Source organism: Falco peregrinus, chromosome 3 (genome assembly GCF_023634155.1).
Source record: "Falco peregrinus isolate bFalPer1 chromosome 3, bFalPer1.pri, whole genome shotgun sequence".
Lineage (NCBI taxonomy): Eukaryota > Metazoa > Chordata > Aves > Falconiformes > Falconidae > Falco > Falco peregrinus.
The window spans coordinates 21,908,074-21,927,212 of NC_073723.1; the positions used below are offsets into that span (position 1 = coordinate 21,908,074).

The 19,139-nt window shown below is 37.9% G+C and overlaps 1 protein-coding gene across 1 annotated transcript in view; it reads left to right on the forward strand.

Moving 5' to 3' along the window:
* The window catches only part of EIF3H (eukaryotic translation initiation factor 3 subunit H), an 88,949-nt gene extending 71,113 nt beyond the window's left edge, over positions 1–17,836 (forward strand). Inside the window, exons 3-8 of the mRNA XM_055799412.1 lie at positions 440–607; positions 2,132–2,231; positions 3,675–3,824; positions 12,295–12,415; positions 14,992–15,124; positions 17,575–17,836. Coding sequence (XP_055655387.1) covers positions 440–607; positions 2,132–2,231; positions 3,675–3,824; positions 12,295–12,415; positions 14,992–15,124; positions 17,575–17,672 — 770 coding nt within the window. The 3' untranslated portion in view covers positions 17,673–17,836. The remainder of the gene's footprint in view (positions 1–439; positions 608–2,131; positions 2,232–3,674; positions 3,825–12,294; positions 12,416–14,991; positions 15,125–17,574) is intronic.
* Positions 17,837–19,139: the final 1,303 nt, after the last annotated feature.

Consider the following 19,139-nt stretch of genomic DNA (forward strand, 5'->3'; position numbering starts at 1 on the left):
CATATACTCTTTAAATAATTTTCCCATTTGATTCCAAATGTTATCTAACTCCAGACAGTATTACAACTTAAATCACAGTATTTCTTTGTTATTAAACAGTAAAATGTTCCTGCTTAATGAAACCCAGTATCAGAATTTTTTTCTTTTTATGAATGACCAAGGTAATACACACTGTAAATGATGTGTAATGGTTTGTTGATCGCTTTAGCAATTAACTGCAGCTGAAAAAAGTTTGCTTACTCAGGCTGGTCTTACTCGCGTTCTGTGAGGAAGCTCTGGATTTTGGCAAAGACAGTCTGGTAGTGAATAAACAAATTTCGATACAGTTGCAAAAATGAAAATAAAATAAAATGCAATTTACTCATGTAATGTCAAGGTCTCTCTAAATCATGCAGATTGTGTAAGTTTACTTTTTAAACATACTTTTCATTTAATCTAGTTCAATACCAGATGGAAATGATGCGAAGCCTTCGCCACGTAAACATTGATCATCTTCACGTTGGCTGGTACCAGTCCACGTACTATGGCTCTTTTGTCACTCGTGCCCTCCTGGACTCCCAGTTCAGTTACCAGCACGCAATTGAGGAGTCTGTAGTTCTCATTTACGGTTAGTATGAGGTTTCCTTTATTATTCTTTTCCCCTCTTAATATTATTACTACTATTTTTGTATTCTGTCTTTTGCCTGTAAGAGTAGCCTGGCAGCCCTTTTCGAGTAAATACCAACCCTGTGTCTACGGCAGCCTCAGCAGCAGCTAAGTCTAGACAGGGTTTCCTTCTTTCTGTTTATTTTTCTTGCTATCAGAGCCCTGATGTGTACGTTTTGGAATGCTGGAGTAGCTGCTTCATTTTTATTCCTTCATCTCCCCTCCCTCGTGGAAGGGGCTGGTGGAACCCGACCAGATGTCTAACAAACCCTGCTTGCTAGCGTGTCTGGCTCTGTACGTGACTGACCAATCATCGCACGAATTGCCAAGTTTTTTTTTTTATACCTCTGACAGAAGCATACAAAACCTGGACTGTTTCTTAGCACAAAGATTTTTTTCTTTTCTGCCTATTTAATGGTGTTTCCTCAAGCTCTCCAGACCAGATGTTCTGTGCTGTATCAGAACCGTAGGCAATTTAACAGCTTTATAGCCTCCCCCTCCCCAAACACTCACAGTTTGCCATATCTGGCAGACTTGCATATAGTTTCCAGCTGAGAAGTAAATGTAACGTCCTGAGTATCTGTCAGAAAAAATACTAATGAATACGATCAATCTTATGAGCTGCCCCAAAATTGTTTCAGTATGTTAACAATTGGATTACAGTAAAGAACAAGTTGTTAAAGTATACTTATATTGGCTGGAAACATTGCATCATCAGACCTTGATGAATTTTCCACTTGTTTCAGTCTATTTTGGTTTTCATTTTATCACCGATTGCTAAAAGTTTTACTGTGTTAAGTTTCAGACAACATGAATGTTAACACAGCTTTTATTGTCATGTTGGCATGCTTCAGCCGTTATCATGCTGCAAGTGTTAAGCTTCTTTGTCCTAGGAATGTAACAGTTTGTTTAGAAAATTTACCCCTAAATTCAGTGGAGTATGTCAAGGCAGAACTAGTCTGTTTATATACCAGTTACATTGTTGTGCGTGAAGCAGCAGGGCATCTTCATCTGAATTAGCTTATTACTACTGTAAATTACTTTTTTGGGTCTAAAATGTAGTTTAATTAATATTTTAATTTACTGCACAGTGACTGGAGGCAAAAATCTTTGTTTAAATGCAGTAGCTCTTACATAAGCTCTGTGGATAGTTCATAGGAAAGAAAAGAAACGTGTATTAGACCTTTAATGAGGAAATAATGTGAGTAGAATGAGTCTAGATCCCCCCATGTTCTCCAAGTTAAGTTTATTAATTAGCTTCACTCTATATAGTTGGATGTATTTTACATTTCAGTACAACAGGTTTACTTCTGCTATAGTGTCTTTTCTGTGTTGGTTGTCTTAATTTTTTTAATAGGACTACCTAGTTATTTTCCTATTGTTTATATCATTCACATATTTAAAAAAAAAAACAAACAACAACCCCCCCCCACAAAAAGGCAGTCTGGGGTTAGTAATAATGTGCATCCTCCATTTTTAATTATAGATCCCATTAAGACTGCCCAAGGATCTTTGTCACTGAAGGCATATAGGCTGACTCCCAAACTGATGGAAGTTTGCAAAGAAAAAGACTTCTCTCCAGAAGCGTAAGTAACTTAAAAGAATGTTTTCTCATTGATTTTGCTGGATTATTTGGGAGGCACAAGAGTAGGTGGGATAATGAAATACCGTATTTTAAAATTTCATGTAACTGTGTGCTGGCAAAGCTGGATATATATAGGTAGCGACAGACATGCACTGATACAGTGGGCTGAGAATGCATGAAAGTCTGTCTTTGGGCATCTGAGTAAAGGTTGAAATGGTGGAACTTGAACCATTGTGGAGATGGTCAGCAGGCTGGCTGTAAGGACTGTGGTGAAGATAGCTGTATCTGGGAACAGAGTCAAAAAATATAAAAAAAGAAATGGAGAAGGGGAAATAACTGGTCTGTCATAAAGCTCTTTTTTTCCAGAAGGAAAATTGAACAGGTATTCTGGAATAGCTGCTCTTCTGTATTTATTCCAAATTAACTCCCCCGTGTGGACACAATCTTTTGGAGTAAAGTAGGATAATTATTCTGTTTCGGAAGATTAGCTGCTTGTAATAGATGTAGGCCTTAGCTGTCATCTTTTTCCACAAACAGCTTGGTGTTCAACAGCAAAGCACAAGCACTTGTTAAACTGTCTGCATTGAGGAAAAACAGAGTAATTTCATGGCTTGGTGTCTAAATGTAACATTTCCATGATGAGCAAACAAATTTGTGCTTAGTCAAAAAAAAATAAAAGGGGGGGGGGGGGGGGGCGGGGGGGGCGTCTAACAAGGCAAAAAGCAAAAGACTTATTCCAAAATCCAGTATGCATACTAAGAAGTTGAGGATATATTTCCTTAGAAACTTCTACATCAGGGCTTTATTTCCACATTTTATGACAAGTATTACTGCCTACTTGATTGTAAACCTATGACAATAGTTTTTATACCTATATTGTAAAAAAACCCCCACCCAATAAAACAACTCTGGAAATTTGTATTTGAATATCCATCACAGAATTTAATTACTCCAAAACACACACTATTTTATCAATCTAATTTTTGGTCAGTAAAAATTTTAATTATTCAGCTATTCAGGAAATTGTTTTTTCATTGTAGTATTTATGATTTTAAAGTTATTTCAGTGTCGATTGGTAACTAACTGTTCACTTCTATTTAAGAAATGCTGATGGCAGGGAAATGAGAAAAATATTTTGGAAGGGGCAGAGTTAATCCTGTCAGTACAGTCTTTTGCTGGAGGCTTTTTCATGTAAGTAATGTACTAGCAAGCAGAGCGGCCGCTTGACTTCTGAGAGTTTTTTCCTAGAGCAGCTTTTCCTAGTCTTTGTAAACGTGAGGTTTTGCTATACAAATGCTCTCTTACCAAAACGTGACTCTTTTGTTTGATTGTGGAACTACAAGAATTTTTACCAAATTGCCAGTTGTTGGAGCAACAATTCAACAAAAAGAACAAGAGAATTACTGGTTGTATTAAATAAATACTTTTAAACTTTTTTTCATAGCTTGAAAAAAGCAAATATTGCTTATGAAAACATGTTTGAAGAAGTGCCCATTGTAATTAAGAATTCATACCTGATCAATGTGATGTTGTGGGAACTGGAAAAGAAATCCGCAGTAGCCGATAGACATGAATTGCTCAGTCTGGCTAGCAGGTAAGTACTTGTTACAATAATGGATGTATTTTTATTCGCTTTCCCAAACCACAGTTTAACACCTTGGGTGAAATCCCAGTCTCATTACAGTCCATGGAAGCTTTGCCTTGACTTTTAATGGGGTTAAGACTTTACCCTTCATGTTCTTTTGCTGAAGGAAAAACTGCGTGGTAAAACTATAGCATTAGATTCAAGGACTAAATTTAGTCTGTAATCCACAAATACCTATACTGCTTGAAAGTGTATAATCTTTTCAGTAGTATATATTTCTTCAAGAAAATATTAGCATTCAGAAAATTCAGGCAAATAGATCTGGAAATAAAAATTGGTTTTGTTAAATATTTCTCAAGTAATTGTGTAGATTATTTTAGCAAAAAAACCCCCTGCATTTGTTCTGCTTTGGTAGCAGGGTGCACTTGAAACTAAAACAAAATAATAAAGCCTCTACCTGAGAAATACTCAAAGGGTACAAATGATCAAACTGATTGGCATGACAGCCACCATTCATGATGTCAGAAATTGTTTAAGAGTTTCTAGAATGATCTCATAATTTTTTGTTCTCATAGCACTTTGCCCTGAAAATACATTTATGATCACAAAGTAGGTATGACTTCTAGCAATATGATTTGGTGATGCTTAGATCTTACACATCTCAGTACAGTTAATTGGATTATTATTGGGCTGACCAAACTAACCAGGTACACAAAACGATGCAGTATCTTGTTCCATGTTGAAACTGCAATGTATTCACTAATAGGCTTTTGGGATGTAACACTTCTTTTTACATCAAGGTGTTGCCTGCCAGATTCTGATCCACTCTGACACCAAGTTTTCTGAATACTAGTGGTGTCTGTCTTTCTTTTCCCATTTTTCTGCGCCCCCATCATGTAAGGTTGTTGTTAATGGATCCGTATTGCCTAGTGGTCCTTATGTTGCCTGAGTGAGCAGAAATTTTCCACTCTGTTTTCTTGAGCTTATTTGGATCTATTGAGTGATCTGATAGCTTTTAGAGAAATTGGTCGAGAGTGTAAAGGTGTAGGGTTGAACTCTGCCATGGAATTTACAAGAGGTTTCCCAAGAGATACTTGGTCTGTAATTTTGTTGTGACTTTGCACCTTGGAATTAAAGAAATGAAGAATTTTTGCCAAGATGTTCAGCCTGCTTGACTTTGCAGTCTTTCTGTCAGGCTCTTCCCTTGCTGAAAGATCACGAAGCTGTTACCGTCTGAGGAGAGGGTGGGCACTGGGTGTAGGAAATGACAATGATTTGATTCCTCATGAGCTCTACCACTTAACTGTGAAAGGATATTAACTTAACTGTGCTGAGGATATAGAGCAGGTTTCCGGGTGACCTGACAGCATTGCCCTTGACTGTTTCTATGGGCTTGCTCCTGTAAAAAGGGTTGGGATTATCCAACACCCTGGATCCTAGCACAGGCTGCTGCTAGTCACTTCATACAATTCTGGAAATGGAAATGAATTTGCACAGATCACAAACCACAGTTGAAGTTTCTCATCAGCTTTACATCTTATGTAGTAACTGGTACCGTACCACTGACCTGACTCAAGATGAAAAATAAGAACTGTACAAAAGAATTTCTTTTCTGGAATGACAGTGTTAATAGCCTGGTGTAAGACAGGCTTTTGTGTTGGTCCTCTTTATCAGTAAATGAGATGAGAAGTGAACAATAAAAACAAGGAAGCATCATCATTTATGTTTTGGAATCCATTACAACAAGAAAAAGAACAAGATAACTTTTTCCTCAGTGAATCAAATTTTCTTTTCAATGGGTGTTTTCTTGGAGCAGTGCAGTGCTGTTCATAACGATGACACAAGTGGAACTGGATTCATGATAAACCTGGTTAAAAGTGCCTTTTCAATTAAGTTTGAACTTCAGTTAAGTTACTATCCTGTATACTGGCAGCAATTTCTTGAGCTTATTGAAGTCTAGAATTTCCCACTCATAGAGAATTAACTCAACAGATTCATCAGTTTTTAGAGGTATTTCTGAATTACATCTCCTGAGCTGACTTTCCTGGCAGCTTTCTTCTGGTTTACCTTGTCTATTTGAGGAACTTAAGGTGCTTAGTTTTGTTTGATGGGGATTAAGTTTTGGAAGTTACCCCAGTAGGTTTATTTGGAGATTTTTGTATGTGTCTTTTAAATTTATTTATTTTAATATTTGATAGCTACTTTTGCTTACCAAGCAGGTTACATTCAGTAATATCTTAAATTGGTATAACTCAGCAGCTGGCAAATTAAAACATTTTAAAGCTCGTTTATTCAAGGTAGGGTGACTTGTACTGTCTGCTGAAATATTTAACTAGTTTTTACTTGAATTCAGCTGTGAAGATTTCTGACAAATAATATATTGCCTGAAGTAAGGGAGTTCAAACCCCCACTATTCTGGAGTTTTATTTTCACTTTGCATTTCCTTATTTTGTCTTTGAACAGTTGTGGCTAAAACATTTCAGATGTCAACTTTAAATTTTGGTGCATATCCTCCTCACTTAAGTTTGCTCTTGTAGAATTAATTGGCAGTAACTTTAAGGCTACTTCTTTCTTTCTTTTTTTTTTGGTGTTTTTTTTTTTTTTTTTTTTTTCCTTTTCATTTTGGGTGGATTGGGGGTTGATTGGGCTTTTGGGGTTTTTTTTTCTGGTCCTTTGGGAGCATCCTTGAATTTTTTTTTAATCTTCTGAAGCAATGGTTTTGGCAATGAAATTATTTACCCATAGCTGTTCTTCTCTGTAGAGTTTGTTTCATCAAGATTCTCACATGTTCAGCCACCCACTGTGTCTGAGTTTGAAGCTGTACCTATTTGAGGTACTTTGTCTACACCTTAATATCTTTCTCCTTTTGAAGTACACTTGTGATAATTGTATAAAGTAGTTTACTTTTTTGGGGTATAAATTTTTGTTTGTCTTGTGAAATCTGAATTGACTGGAATATTCTAGGGAAAAAAGTTGAAGGCAGAACAGCACAAGGCTAGCAAGTAATAGCAAGTAAAGGCCTTTTGCTCAAACTGTTATCCTCCTGCTACCCTTAAGGACCAAAATGTCTTGAAGACCTTGGAGTATTGCCAGTCTTTTGATAGAGACTCAAAAATTAAAATCCTGTCAGATAATGTTCCAGATCTTCAGAGAAATAATTACAACCAACTTTCCCATTCTCATCCATCTCTTCCCTATTCTATCGATGATCTAGTTTAAATTAAAAAAAGCTTTTTTGTGGTCTAGCTTCATAATAGGGTTGTTCTATAATATCTCAATTTGTCTCAAGCAATTTTTCTAATAGTGTGCGTCAGTAGAAGCAAACATGTGCTGAACATTTACTGCAGTAACATCTACTTGGCAGATATTTTTCAAACATCAGATGCAGTATTTTTGCAAAAGTGACATAAGGAGGGTTACTTTGGCTTTTGAAAACAATATTAACCTTTATACATGGTACTGCTTATTCAGAAATCTCAATGTGCTTAACGGATTATTAAGATAATTATGAAAATCTCTAATTTGCAGATGGGGGAAGCTGACACAGAGAGGGTAAATGTGTTGCCCAAAGGCACACATCAAAGTCTGAGTAGAAAAGGGAACAGAGCTCAAGACTCCTGACTTACATATCTCATTCAAACAAAATCCTCTTAAAAAGAGCACAGGTTGAACTCGGGCTAAAATGCTGAGATGTAAACAAGTTCTGCTAAGCGGTGGGAATGTTCCTTAGAAATATTTAATCAAAAAGATGTGCTTTGCCCAGCAGTACCTCTCTAATCCACCCAAAGCTGTTCCCACCAGGAGGAGAAGTGCTGTACCAGGGTGGCACCTTTCCCAAAAAACAGTGACTCTGAGAGGGGCCTCAGTAGAGCTGATGGAAACTGGAAAAACCGAGCAGCAAACGCAGCATTTTCTTATGCTTTCTGTTGCTGCTCCCTGATCTCATCTTCCTTAACCAGGATGCAAGCAAAATTAAATAAGTGGGTCCATTGATGAAAATTGTAGGCAAGTTTAGGGCACCATCTTTTTTAGATATCTCCAGCTTCAGAATTGTTATACCCCAAAATTAAGTTCCTAGGTGCAGCACAGTGATTCAGACCTCAGAGGCTAGGAGCCTCTACTCCCTCCCGGGCCACCACAGGTAGGTGGACTTCTCCAAAAGTGCAAGCTGAGGCCCACATGCTGTGTGTAGATACAGTTAAAAGTAATAAGCAGGACACGGGAAGCTGAGAACAACATGAATTACTGCCTTTCTTCAGAGCTTTGGTGCTGCATTTTGCTGTGTTTCAAACAGACCTTTAGTGAGTGTGTGTGTGTGTGGAGTCCTTTCCTGATTAAAGATGCTAAAGTAAATGTGGGCTTCATGTGTAGTTTCCCCGTTACAAATCCTACAGAAGCAGAGCCAGTTTGAGGTTCCGTCCCCAGCTGCTTGCATCATTCCTCCCTGCTACCCCCATTTCATCTTTACACTCCTCCCACCCTCAAAGATTTTTATTCCCTCATCTGCTTCACAATACGGCTGTACAAATAGCTTTGTGGAATAGTCTGGTGGAAAAAGTCAGGCTCCCACTCTTCCTTTCCAGCCTTTCCCTCAGCCTCCCTAAAAAAAAAAACAAACCAAAAAAACCCACCCAACTGAGGGAAGAAACCCCAACTGAGGGTGTTTTTGCATTTACAGTAGACTGTTTCACTGAAAGTCTGAAGTGTGCCCATGCAAACAGCTGAATCCATACAGCTTAGAGTGCTAAATCCTTGGGCAAAGAGGGAGGGAAAGACTGGAAGATGCTGATGCTGGGACCTCTTAAACTGGCTTTGTGCACCTTTGCTGCTCTTAAAATATATCTGCAAAGGGAGGCCCAAGTGGTACAAGGATTCCCTCAGGAAGAGGGAGGCTTGCATTGAGGTCTCTTAGCCAGATCTGTACCCTAACAGGCTGCTCTCTTATATTGAGTGATCTGTGAGTTCTGTCAGCGTATAGTTATTGCTTTCTCCTTCTGCGGGTGCTAGACCATACCACCAGCAAACAGAAGGGTCACCAGGAGGACGAACAAGACAGAAAGTGCCATGACTGTTATCTGCAGATTAGGCTACTTTGTGAACAGGTTTCTGCTTCTCACCCTCTGAACATTTTGACCTTTGGATGTGATAATTGTTAAACAAGGAATCAGAAGTAATCCATGAATCCAGGTCTTGATTTCATATCTGCCCTTTTGGGTGAAGGATTGTACCCTGTCAAGTGTAAGGCTGTTACAGCAAAAATGCACAGCACAAGAAATTGCTTTGGAGGCCAAACTTTCTAGTTAGTTTGTTGGGTTTTTTTTCTAAACAGACTTTGACAGTTTCCCTTCGACAGTTTGTATGTGTGTGTCCTTTTTTGGCAGTTTTTTATTGTCATCCAAGCTACACAGCTAAGTCTCAAATGATAAAATTCTGGAAGTTTTGAAGGTCACTCACTACAGGTGAATGATCCTAATAACAATTCCGTTGAAGAAGTGCTCTCAGATTATTTCTTCATTAGATGTGTCAGAATCCACATGATTTTTTTTGGTGTGTCTTAACTGCAGAAGTAGCTCCATTCTGGTTTTTTTCCCCTTTTATTATCTATATTTCTCCCCCAAAATGAACACAGTCCCCATGTGTGGACATTCTGATGCTTAGTGTGATAGCAATTCTGCAGCTGATGCTTTTCTCCCACGAAGATTCAACAGTACCTGAGGTGTGGTGATCTCCTGGTGCTATCTTAAGGTGGAACTGTGTCTTTTAGTTCCATTCAGGAGTGTGCTCAGACCGTCACCACTGGGTGATCTCAGACCTGACTTGTTTCAGATGAAACTAAAGTGAAAGTAGGCTTTGGGAGGATACCTACTGTGCTTCAGCTACTAATGGGCTTTCAGATCACTGGACCACATCAGAACTAGTGATAAGAAACCCCCTGAAACACACATAGCATGGACATTTGTTTCTCAGGGCCAGCTGTTTTGCTTTATAAATCTGTTCCTGTTCATCTACACTACCTGCTAATCTAATGTAAATTCAATTTAATTGACTCTTTCGCTGAATCAGCTGACTGAAATGCATCCATTGAAAATGCAGTTTATTACCAGTGCCCTCAGAACAACAAATGCAAGTGCTGAGCTCCACATTGTCTACATTTAATTATCACAGAGCCTTGTAGGAAAGTGAGTCTTGATGGGAATGTAAGCAGCATTTACTGGCACCCCTGCCCCCCAATTTTTTTAGTTGCATTGATGCATAGGGGGCATTCAGGTACCTAGCAGCGTGACCTTTGAGCTCTGCTGCAGGGGTGTGCACAAGGCCAGGAAAAGCCTTTGAGCTAAGTAAATGTATGATGAGTCTTATGGGCCGGAGCAATGCAATTCAACTTCCTAAATCTCACCAGAATAAGTTTCAGCTGAATAAAACTTGCTTAAACATTGTATGTATACATTTTTATGAATTACTTCCTATTGGTCTTTCTTTTTTTTGGCTTTTTTTTTTGGTTTTGTTTTGTTTTAAGAGGTGGAGCAAAAGAGGGTATCAACCACATGAGAACTGAGGAAAAAGCTGGTCCTGTATTTGCAGCATACTTATCACTTCATGTCTAAGTTCACATCTGTTTAAGTTATCTGTTTTTAGCTTTTTGTTTCCCTGGCAATGAGAGAAAACACTATATTACTGCAGCTTCTAACAATAACTCTCTGTTTCTGTATTCTGCTGTACTAAGCTGGTCCCAAAGAGATTCACATAAAATCATTCTTTGTAACCACCTATATTTCATATGGACACTATCTGTAAAATAATTATGTATTCCTTCTGTCCACATACCCTACAAGGCTATTAATATGTACCTACGTAGGCATTTCTGATAATATCCAGTTCAAACACTAACTCTGTATAATATAAACTCTATAAAAAACCGAAAATATTCACACCCCTAGCCATGGCAATATTCCACAGTTCTAAATATCATGCGCTTGAAATGTTCAACAAAAAAAACCCCAGGAAGTTTAAAAATAATTATTATAGTGGCGCCTTTCTTGCTGCTGTGTAACTGAAGTCCTCCGCACCATCTGCCCCTGTACCCAACTGAGATTTCAAAACTCTGGCTTGTAAATAAATTGTGGTCTGAAGTTACAGCCTTTTGTTCAGTGAGCAGGCAGCTCGGCTCAGTAAAATAGCTGTCCTAGTACTCGGAGATAAAGCGGATCTTCAGCTACGTTCTCAGGAGGTATCTTCTTGTGCCTCGGTGTGTTACGCGTTTCCAGCTATGACTTTGATGGATTTGGGGAAGAATTTGCTCTTGAAGAGGGATGTGCATAGTATCACGTATGTGGTTCCCTTTTCACTTCATGCATGTCTTTTCCAGTTAAGAGTTTTTCCAGTCCATAGGCTGTTGGATGGTGGGAATGTGTTGTAAAAGACAGAAAGAATCTCAGATAACGTGGAGGAGCAGTGACGGAAGGGTATGATTCTGAAGTGCACCAAACTTTTTAATTGAAAGAAACTCCCATGAATAGTAGTGCATTTCAGTTGGGGGAGGAGAAGGGTGGTATTTAGCTTTTTCAGTCATTGATCTTCAGCCAAGTAGGATTGGGTAAGGCTTAGATCAGATCCAACAAACTAGCTTCTGATCAAAAGGATCAATAGAGAGCAGTAAGTATCCTTCTTTTACTGCTCTACCCTGTGAACACAATTTAAGATGAATACTGTCTCCATGGGCACCAACCTAAAAACTTCCAAAACTTTAACTTGGAAGCTATACCTTAAGTTGAACATTCCTACAAAATATTGAATCCTTTACTAAAAATGGTTACAATAAAAGTTGTTTAACAGACTTCATTTGTCTGGCCAAGGCAGTAGATCGCATAACTGGAACTGGACGCGCCCAGCCTAGCTGCTTCCATGTTGCTTATGGTATGGAATGTGGAGCTGGCTGGACTGGACGCAACACTCCCTCTCAACAGCTAAGATCAAGCGATGTCTGCCGAACTTCCAGGCGTGGTTTGATAGACTAGTTAATGAGATGGAGTTCTGAAGAATATTTAACTATCCCTGCAAAGGGATAGTTAAATATTTGTGAAAAAGCTAGCAGTAACTTGAAATCAAACTCTTTGAACACATCTCCTGGAACATTGTTCGGGATTATGTGTCACAAAAGCATCAGACTTTTTCTTTTAAACATTTGACCTGCATCTGTAAATTCACGCAAGGCATTGTTTTTTTTGTGACTATGAGGTTCCCTGCGAAGACCAAAAACTTAAGTATGGTATATGCAATGTGGCATAGATGGTAGAGGAAGAGATACCATACAAAGTATCGTCAAATAGATATATGAACTAAGATAACCAGGAACTTAAAAACTGCAGACTGTGCCAATAGTGCGGAAATATTGGTTGAGTGACTTGAAAAGAATTTAAAAATTTAAGATTTTTTTTTTTTTAATAAAATCAGACTTTCATTAATGTTTCTTGTATTTCAGTAATCACCTAGGGAAGAGTCTGCAGCTGCTGATGGACCGAGTGGATGAGATGAGCCAAGACATTGTTAAATACAATACCTACCTGAGGAATGTAAGCAAACAGCAGCAGCAGAAACACCAGGTTGGTAACATGGGAAACCTGAATGAGATTTTTTGTCCCACAAAATACAGTTTGGGTGGTGTTATCCAAGACAGATGAATTTGGATTTAAGCAAGATGGAGTTCTTACAGAAAGATGTCCATTAAGTAGATTTATAAAATGTGCTAATCAGTGAGGAATTATCAAATGGATTCACTTCTGCTGACATTTAATGCGGATTGGTCTTTCTTTGCAATTTTACACGTTTGTTAGTGATATACGATAAACCTAAATCATTGATAAATATGCTGTGGACACAAGGATTAGAGGTGTAGTAAATGAAAGAGCTGAAACTACAAGTGAATTGTTCCAAAACAAACCATGTTTTAATACCATCACAGGTAGTCATGCATCTAGAAATAAAGGAACATAGTCCATATTTAAAAGACAGCAGACTGTTCTCTGATCGAAAATTACATTTTAGTCAGTTTTGGATTAGTGGATAGTGATACCGATCAGGCGATGCTGACTTTTAATTCCTGACGCCAAAGGGCCTCTTTAAAATCCAAAATAGTCTGATTAGAGAATGCTGAGTACGGAGACTGGCTCTAGGTGGCCCTGCTTGAGCAGAGGGTTGGACAAGGTGACCTCCAGAAGTCCCTTCCAACTTCAACCATTCTGTGATTTGGAGACTGTGTTACTTTATGTTACTTGCTGTAGCTGCATATGATAAAGCAATACTGTGTCTAATTATAGAAGAATGCTGGTAAAAAAGCACTATGAGAATGATTTAAAAGCCTGGAAAGCAGTGAATGCAGTACATTTCACGCGAATTAAGTTAGTGAGTGACTTGCTTACTCAAGAAGTACCTGCATGAAAAATAAATTCCAGCTCTCTAATCTGGCAGCAGAGATATGACAAGATTCAGTGTTGGCCAACTGAAAATGGACCAGGCGACTTTAAAGATAAAATATTGCATATTGCTACACAAAGTAGCTAATAATTAAAAAGAGCATCTGTGGTTCATCTGAAATTCTTCATCACTGACTATTTTAAAATCAAAATTGACTTTTTTCACTTAAGTGTAGTTTGAAGAGGGAGTACTTCAGGGAAGCAGCACATGATCAGTGGTCTCTCCTGGGTTTGTAAATTCCTGAGGACATAGAAGCTTCATGCATGTTATCTTCAGAAAATTTATTTTCCTTTGCTGCCTAATTTGAACAGAAAGATGGCATCCACTTCAAATGTTTTTGTTAATAACAAGGGGATCTATTTATTTTGAAAAGCAGAGCAAAGTAGGTTCCATGGTGTCTCACTTCATTTCTTTACTAACTATAGCTGCTTTAGTAGTGGCTCATTGCAGCATAGTTAGTGGTCTTAACTTCATTTTTAAAATGGAGCAATTGTGATTAAGAGCAAGCTGTTTCAATAGAGAATAATAGGCAGACTGCTGAGAAGTGAATGGGGTAATGCAAGGAAAGAAGGAACTACATGCAATTCACATACAAATATGGGCATTTAAGATTTTATTTTTAACATTGTCCAAAAACATGTATTTGTCACTACTACTGGAAAAAAAATTACTTCGTTTGAGTATGCCACCAAGTATGAACTGTTTTCAGACTCTTACGCACAGATACATTTAAGTGACAGAAAACACCCTGTACTCTTTGGTCAGTTTATGTTAAAGGGCTTTTTGGTGTTGAATATGAGGGCTTTGATAGACAAACCTTACAGCTAATTCCTGGCTGTGACATACGGTATGAAGTGTCACATACATGTTTTGGAACGTGTGTACTTCTGCAAGAACAAATGTCTATCCAATAGCTAAAAAAATGGTCTGCCTTAATTTTTATAAAGTTTGAGTAACCTACATGGCAAATGGAAGCACTGAAAACAAACCTGACTTTTTTTTTTTTTTTTTTTTTTTTTTGTAATAGCAGAATAATTTATACAAACTGCTACTCTGGTATATCCTCTGGTAACCCACAAAGAAATGGCATCAATGTAGCAGAATATCTAAGTAACTGGAATGGAGAAATGAACCATCATACTTTATTTCAGCTACCACTTTGTTCTCAGTTTACAGTTAATGTTTTTTAGCTTAAAACACCGTGTTTAATCAGGTTCTCTTCCCCTTTCAGATTAATACTGTTTTGACCTTTAACTCACATAAAATTGAGTATTTCTGGTTTCTATAACATTTGAAGTAATGGCTTCTCATACCTACATATTCCAGCCTTGGTTTCTTTTTTTGCATGGGGAAATGGAAGCCTTTATCTACCATGCTGTATTCTTTCCATCAGATACAGTATTCATCTCTCTGAAAAAATCTTAAAAATTAACGCCGCTACCTCAGTACCACATCATTTTCCAGTGCCTCATTTACTTAAGGTGACAACTTGGCGGGGGGGGGTGGGGTGGGGCGGAATGCTTATTAGCAGTGAATTGAAATAAACTGTGAGTTGTGTTTGCATTATTTGAAGTAAATTGAATTGCATTGTGTAAGTAAAATTTTTAATACGTACTTGCTGGTTAGGTAAAAAGCATCTGAAAAGAAAACCTTTTTGCTGCTTTCGAAGTCCTGTTGCATTCTGTTCCTGTTGCTTTACTTTCAGTACCAGCAGAGACGTCAACAAGAAAATATACAGCGTCAGAGCCGAGGAGAAGCCCCTCTTCCTGAGGAGGACATCAATAAACTTTTTAAACCACCACAGCCACCTCCAAGAATGGAGTCGCTCCTTATTGCAGGTAGCGTTCTAGCAGCCTCTTCTACTCATCTTTTCATATATGAATGTTAGCTTGAGAAAAAGTGAAGTGGTCGCCTTGGAAGGTATCTTAATTCTTCATTACCTTTGCCATTACTGGCAGTATTCCAGATACTGCCCTTTATTTGGACAAAGGCAGTGGTTTTAACCTGTGATCTGTAGCCCTGTTGTCTGAAGTATTAAAAAAAAAAAAAAAAGTTGGCTTAGAACAACAGCTTAATGCTAGTAGGCAGTCCACGCCTCTGTTAGAAAGTAAGCTTACACACACACAGGAATTTTAAACCATCTAGGTAAGTCACAGAGGCGTGTTACCTATGCAGATACAAACATGTAATTTTTTGAAAGCAAGCCACTGTGTTTAATCAGAATGCTGCATGAAGCTTTAAACTTGATGTATGGGAGACTTTCTCCCTTTATTTCTTATTTTGCCATGGTACCTAGCTCCTGCTTGCCCATCTGTGTCTCCTGGGTTGATGGAAAAGGGCAAGGAGCAGCAGCCAGAGATTCTTCCTGGTGCTCCTTTCTGAGCAGGTGAAATGGGATTTTAAAGGAGAGCTGGAGAAATGCCCCACAGAGCAGGCTTTCTGCATGAATAGGTGTAGCTACTACTGCAGTCAATAAGCTGCTTCCTCAACTCCTGAAGTTAGGGACTGTACAGACAAGAGGCAGGAATAAGCTGTTTGGGCTGGAACTACTGATTCAGAGCAGAGCAGTAGTCTGCAGCCTTCCGTTACTGGTAATATCCCTAGATGTTGAACTGGCTGTTGCAGCAGCTGAGATGATTTTACTTTTAATTTCACACAGAACTGGGGTAATTTCTTTGATTTGTACCTCCAGAGTTTTAGGGAAACTATCACCATCTTCCTGTACCTCAAGGTGTGAATAAAAATTTAAATGGGAACAAAGCATAGGGACAGATGCCATGGCCCCCAGTTTCTCCAGTTCACTGGCATGCTGCATTACATAGCCACAGTTTGGTACCGAAGTCAGTGCCTGTCGTGTGCCTCCTGGAAGGGTAAAAATATCTGGGACCTCAAAATGGCAACACGGAACAGAAGACATAGATGCTCTCCTAAGTAATCTAAATTTGGGAAACGTTATAAGAAAGCAAATTGTTTAACTCTAAGGTTTTTTGATCAGTTAGATATCACAGTGTGTTCTACTAAGAGAAAATTAACAAAGTCCTGGTAATTTAGTGTGTGGAAAAGAGTGCTTTGGCATTAAAAAACCCTGAATTTGAACTACCACTCTTAAATTTTGGAGTGACCAAGAGATTATTATTTTAATATTAATACTGTTTCACACTGCTAGTAAGTGCTGCTTTTAGAAGAAATAATGGTCTTGATTTATTATTCCTTCCAGAGTCTTTCAAAAAACTATTGTTTTGATAGCTTTTACCAGTTAATGAATCCTAGCAGCATTAAAGTGTTTAAACATTCAGCTTTAGCATAGCTTAATGCAACAGAAGTGTGCGTGTGTATACATGTGTGTTTTATGAAAGTGATAACTTAAGATGAATCACCTCTTGTAAGAGGAGGAATTGAAAACTATTATACTTAAAGGAAAAAACAGTTTTCAGCCAAAGCACTCTCTTCATTTGTTCTTTTACCATAGTCAGGGGAAGAATTGAAAGCATCCACTTCAACTTAGATGAAGTAAAGTTTGGGGATAAAGAATAAAACTTAGCTCTTTTGTCTCTGAGGCATTTAAAAACTTTTCAAATAGAGCATTAAATTGAGAGTTTATTGGCCTTCTAAACAGCCTTAATTTTGATTAAACTGGCTTCATGTTTTGCTATTCCTAGCTAACAAGGGAAATAACTTGTAGCAGTACGTGTATAAAAATGTTTTGATGGGCATGTTTGATTTGTAAAGCACTGACAAGTCTTCATACCCTGATGATTTTTGAAATAGCTAATAAAGTGAAATATTAGGTGGAAGAAAAGGCTAGCAAAATGTCAAACAGAAGTACCACAATTTTCAGTCTGCTACTGAAAAATATTTGTTACAAATATTTTAATAGGTACAGCAGCTGCATAAGAGCAGAACCAAAATTCAGTCCTGTAGTATTTTTAGAGCAATTAAATTGAACAATTAAAGTGACTAAGCTTCCAGTAGAGCAGCAAGAATTATTTATTCTTTCTATTGTCATATGTCTCTTCAGAAATTGTATGTAGTAGAATTGTAGGAAAGTTAAGGGGGTTTTGAGCATACCAGTTTACCTATTCTGCTAGTTTAGTTTCTTCTTCCCAAACCTGTTTGGTGATATTGAAAATGTAAAATTCATAAATCTGGAACAGTTGAGTTGTTTTAGTTGCTTCTCTGTATAAATCCTGAATGATTCATGCACATTTGGCTTTATAAGAATTATGTTCTAGGATGTCTTTCTGAATTTCAAAACTGACAAGGTTTTACCCTTCTTTCCTATTGACAGGTCAAATTAATACCTACTGCCAGAATATTAAGGAGTTTAATGCACAGAACTTGGGCAAGCTTTTCATGGCTCAGGCTCTCCAAGATTACAATAACTGAAGAAGCTTTGCTGTAGACCTCAGCAGGAGGAGTTATTTACAGTTTTATACTGTCCATGATCCTCTTGAAAATTTAGTATATTGGGAAAAGAGTCTTGTAAAACAGTCACCTTGGTTTGTGTAGAATTCTCCCGTAAGAAAAATAAAGGCAAATTTTAATGATAATTTAGTATTTCCTTATTTGTTGGCCCTATTGGACTGGAATTTTCTGTGGTCACTCAGGTTTTCTAAATGTTTGGCAGTTATTCATGTTTAGTCATAGTAAATAATATAGGTTTTATTTGCCTTGGAATCAGAAATAAAAAGTAATCACTACACGTGTTTGGTATAGCTGACTTTACAGCAGAAATTTGAAATTTCCCAGTTTTACTTGAGAATTTACAACCATAATGTCCTAGTCAGTTGGAGTGGTTGCTCATCTTTATTTTAATCTGTTTGGACAGTCTGGTGTGATAGACCTTCCATATCACAAATATTTCATAGGCTTCACATTCAGAACATACAGAACTAATGTTATGCGGAGACTGAACCCCACCACTTTGTGTGAAGCTGTGTTTCCGTTTTCTGTTGCTGCTACCAACTGGATGGAAGTCAGAATCTGGAATGAAAACTGGTTATTGGTTGGAGTCAATGATCTTAAAGGTCTTTTCCAACCTAAATGATTCTGATTCTGTGAAAGTCAGTGATGCTACTGGAGTCTTCATGACAGAAACTGTAGAAGTAGCTAACCTGGAGCAGCTAGTGTGGTGTAAATGGACAACATACCTACTCTGCATTAACTTTGCCGTCTGGATGTGTCTTTACTCCTGAACTCAGGCTACTTACCTTTTTATCAAGAATGTTAATTTAAAGGGTTAATACGTGGCCAGTCACACGTAACTATCACTGATTTTTTTTTTTTCACCCTCTATCTTTTCTTTTCTTGAGTTCTTTCTTGCATGTAATTGTGTGATGAGTTCTGAGAGCCTGAAATGGCTGAAGGAGCGTGGTTTGGTCTTTTAAAATAAATGACATCCTCTAAATACGGACCTAGCATGGAATATTTCAGCTTCTAAAGTGAATGTTTTGGAGAGTCAGAAGTGTGTGAAAACTGTGGGTTAGACTAATAACTTACTCTTTTTACAGTCTAAAGTCTAGTGATTGCAGTATTTAAATACAGATGCAAATTTGCAGCCGTATGTGATATGTGAGTGCAGCCCTCACATATCTGGCACATTGCCAGTGTGATCTTTTACCGTGGAAACTTCAGGCACCTTTCTGTTAGCTTTCATACAGTGAACTTCTCGGAAGTCAAAGATTAGTTCAGTATCCTGCTACAGTGCCAAACGACTGAGTTTCGTTTCCTATTACAAGTAATATTCAAACCGTGTTAATTTTCTAGTTTTCTGAAGGACCAAAATAACCACCAGGGAACAGAAGTAGAAGCAGATCGTTAGAATAAGATGAGGCATTTCAGATAGAAAAATCC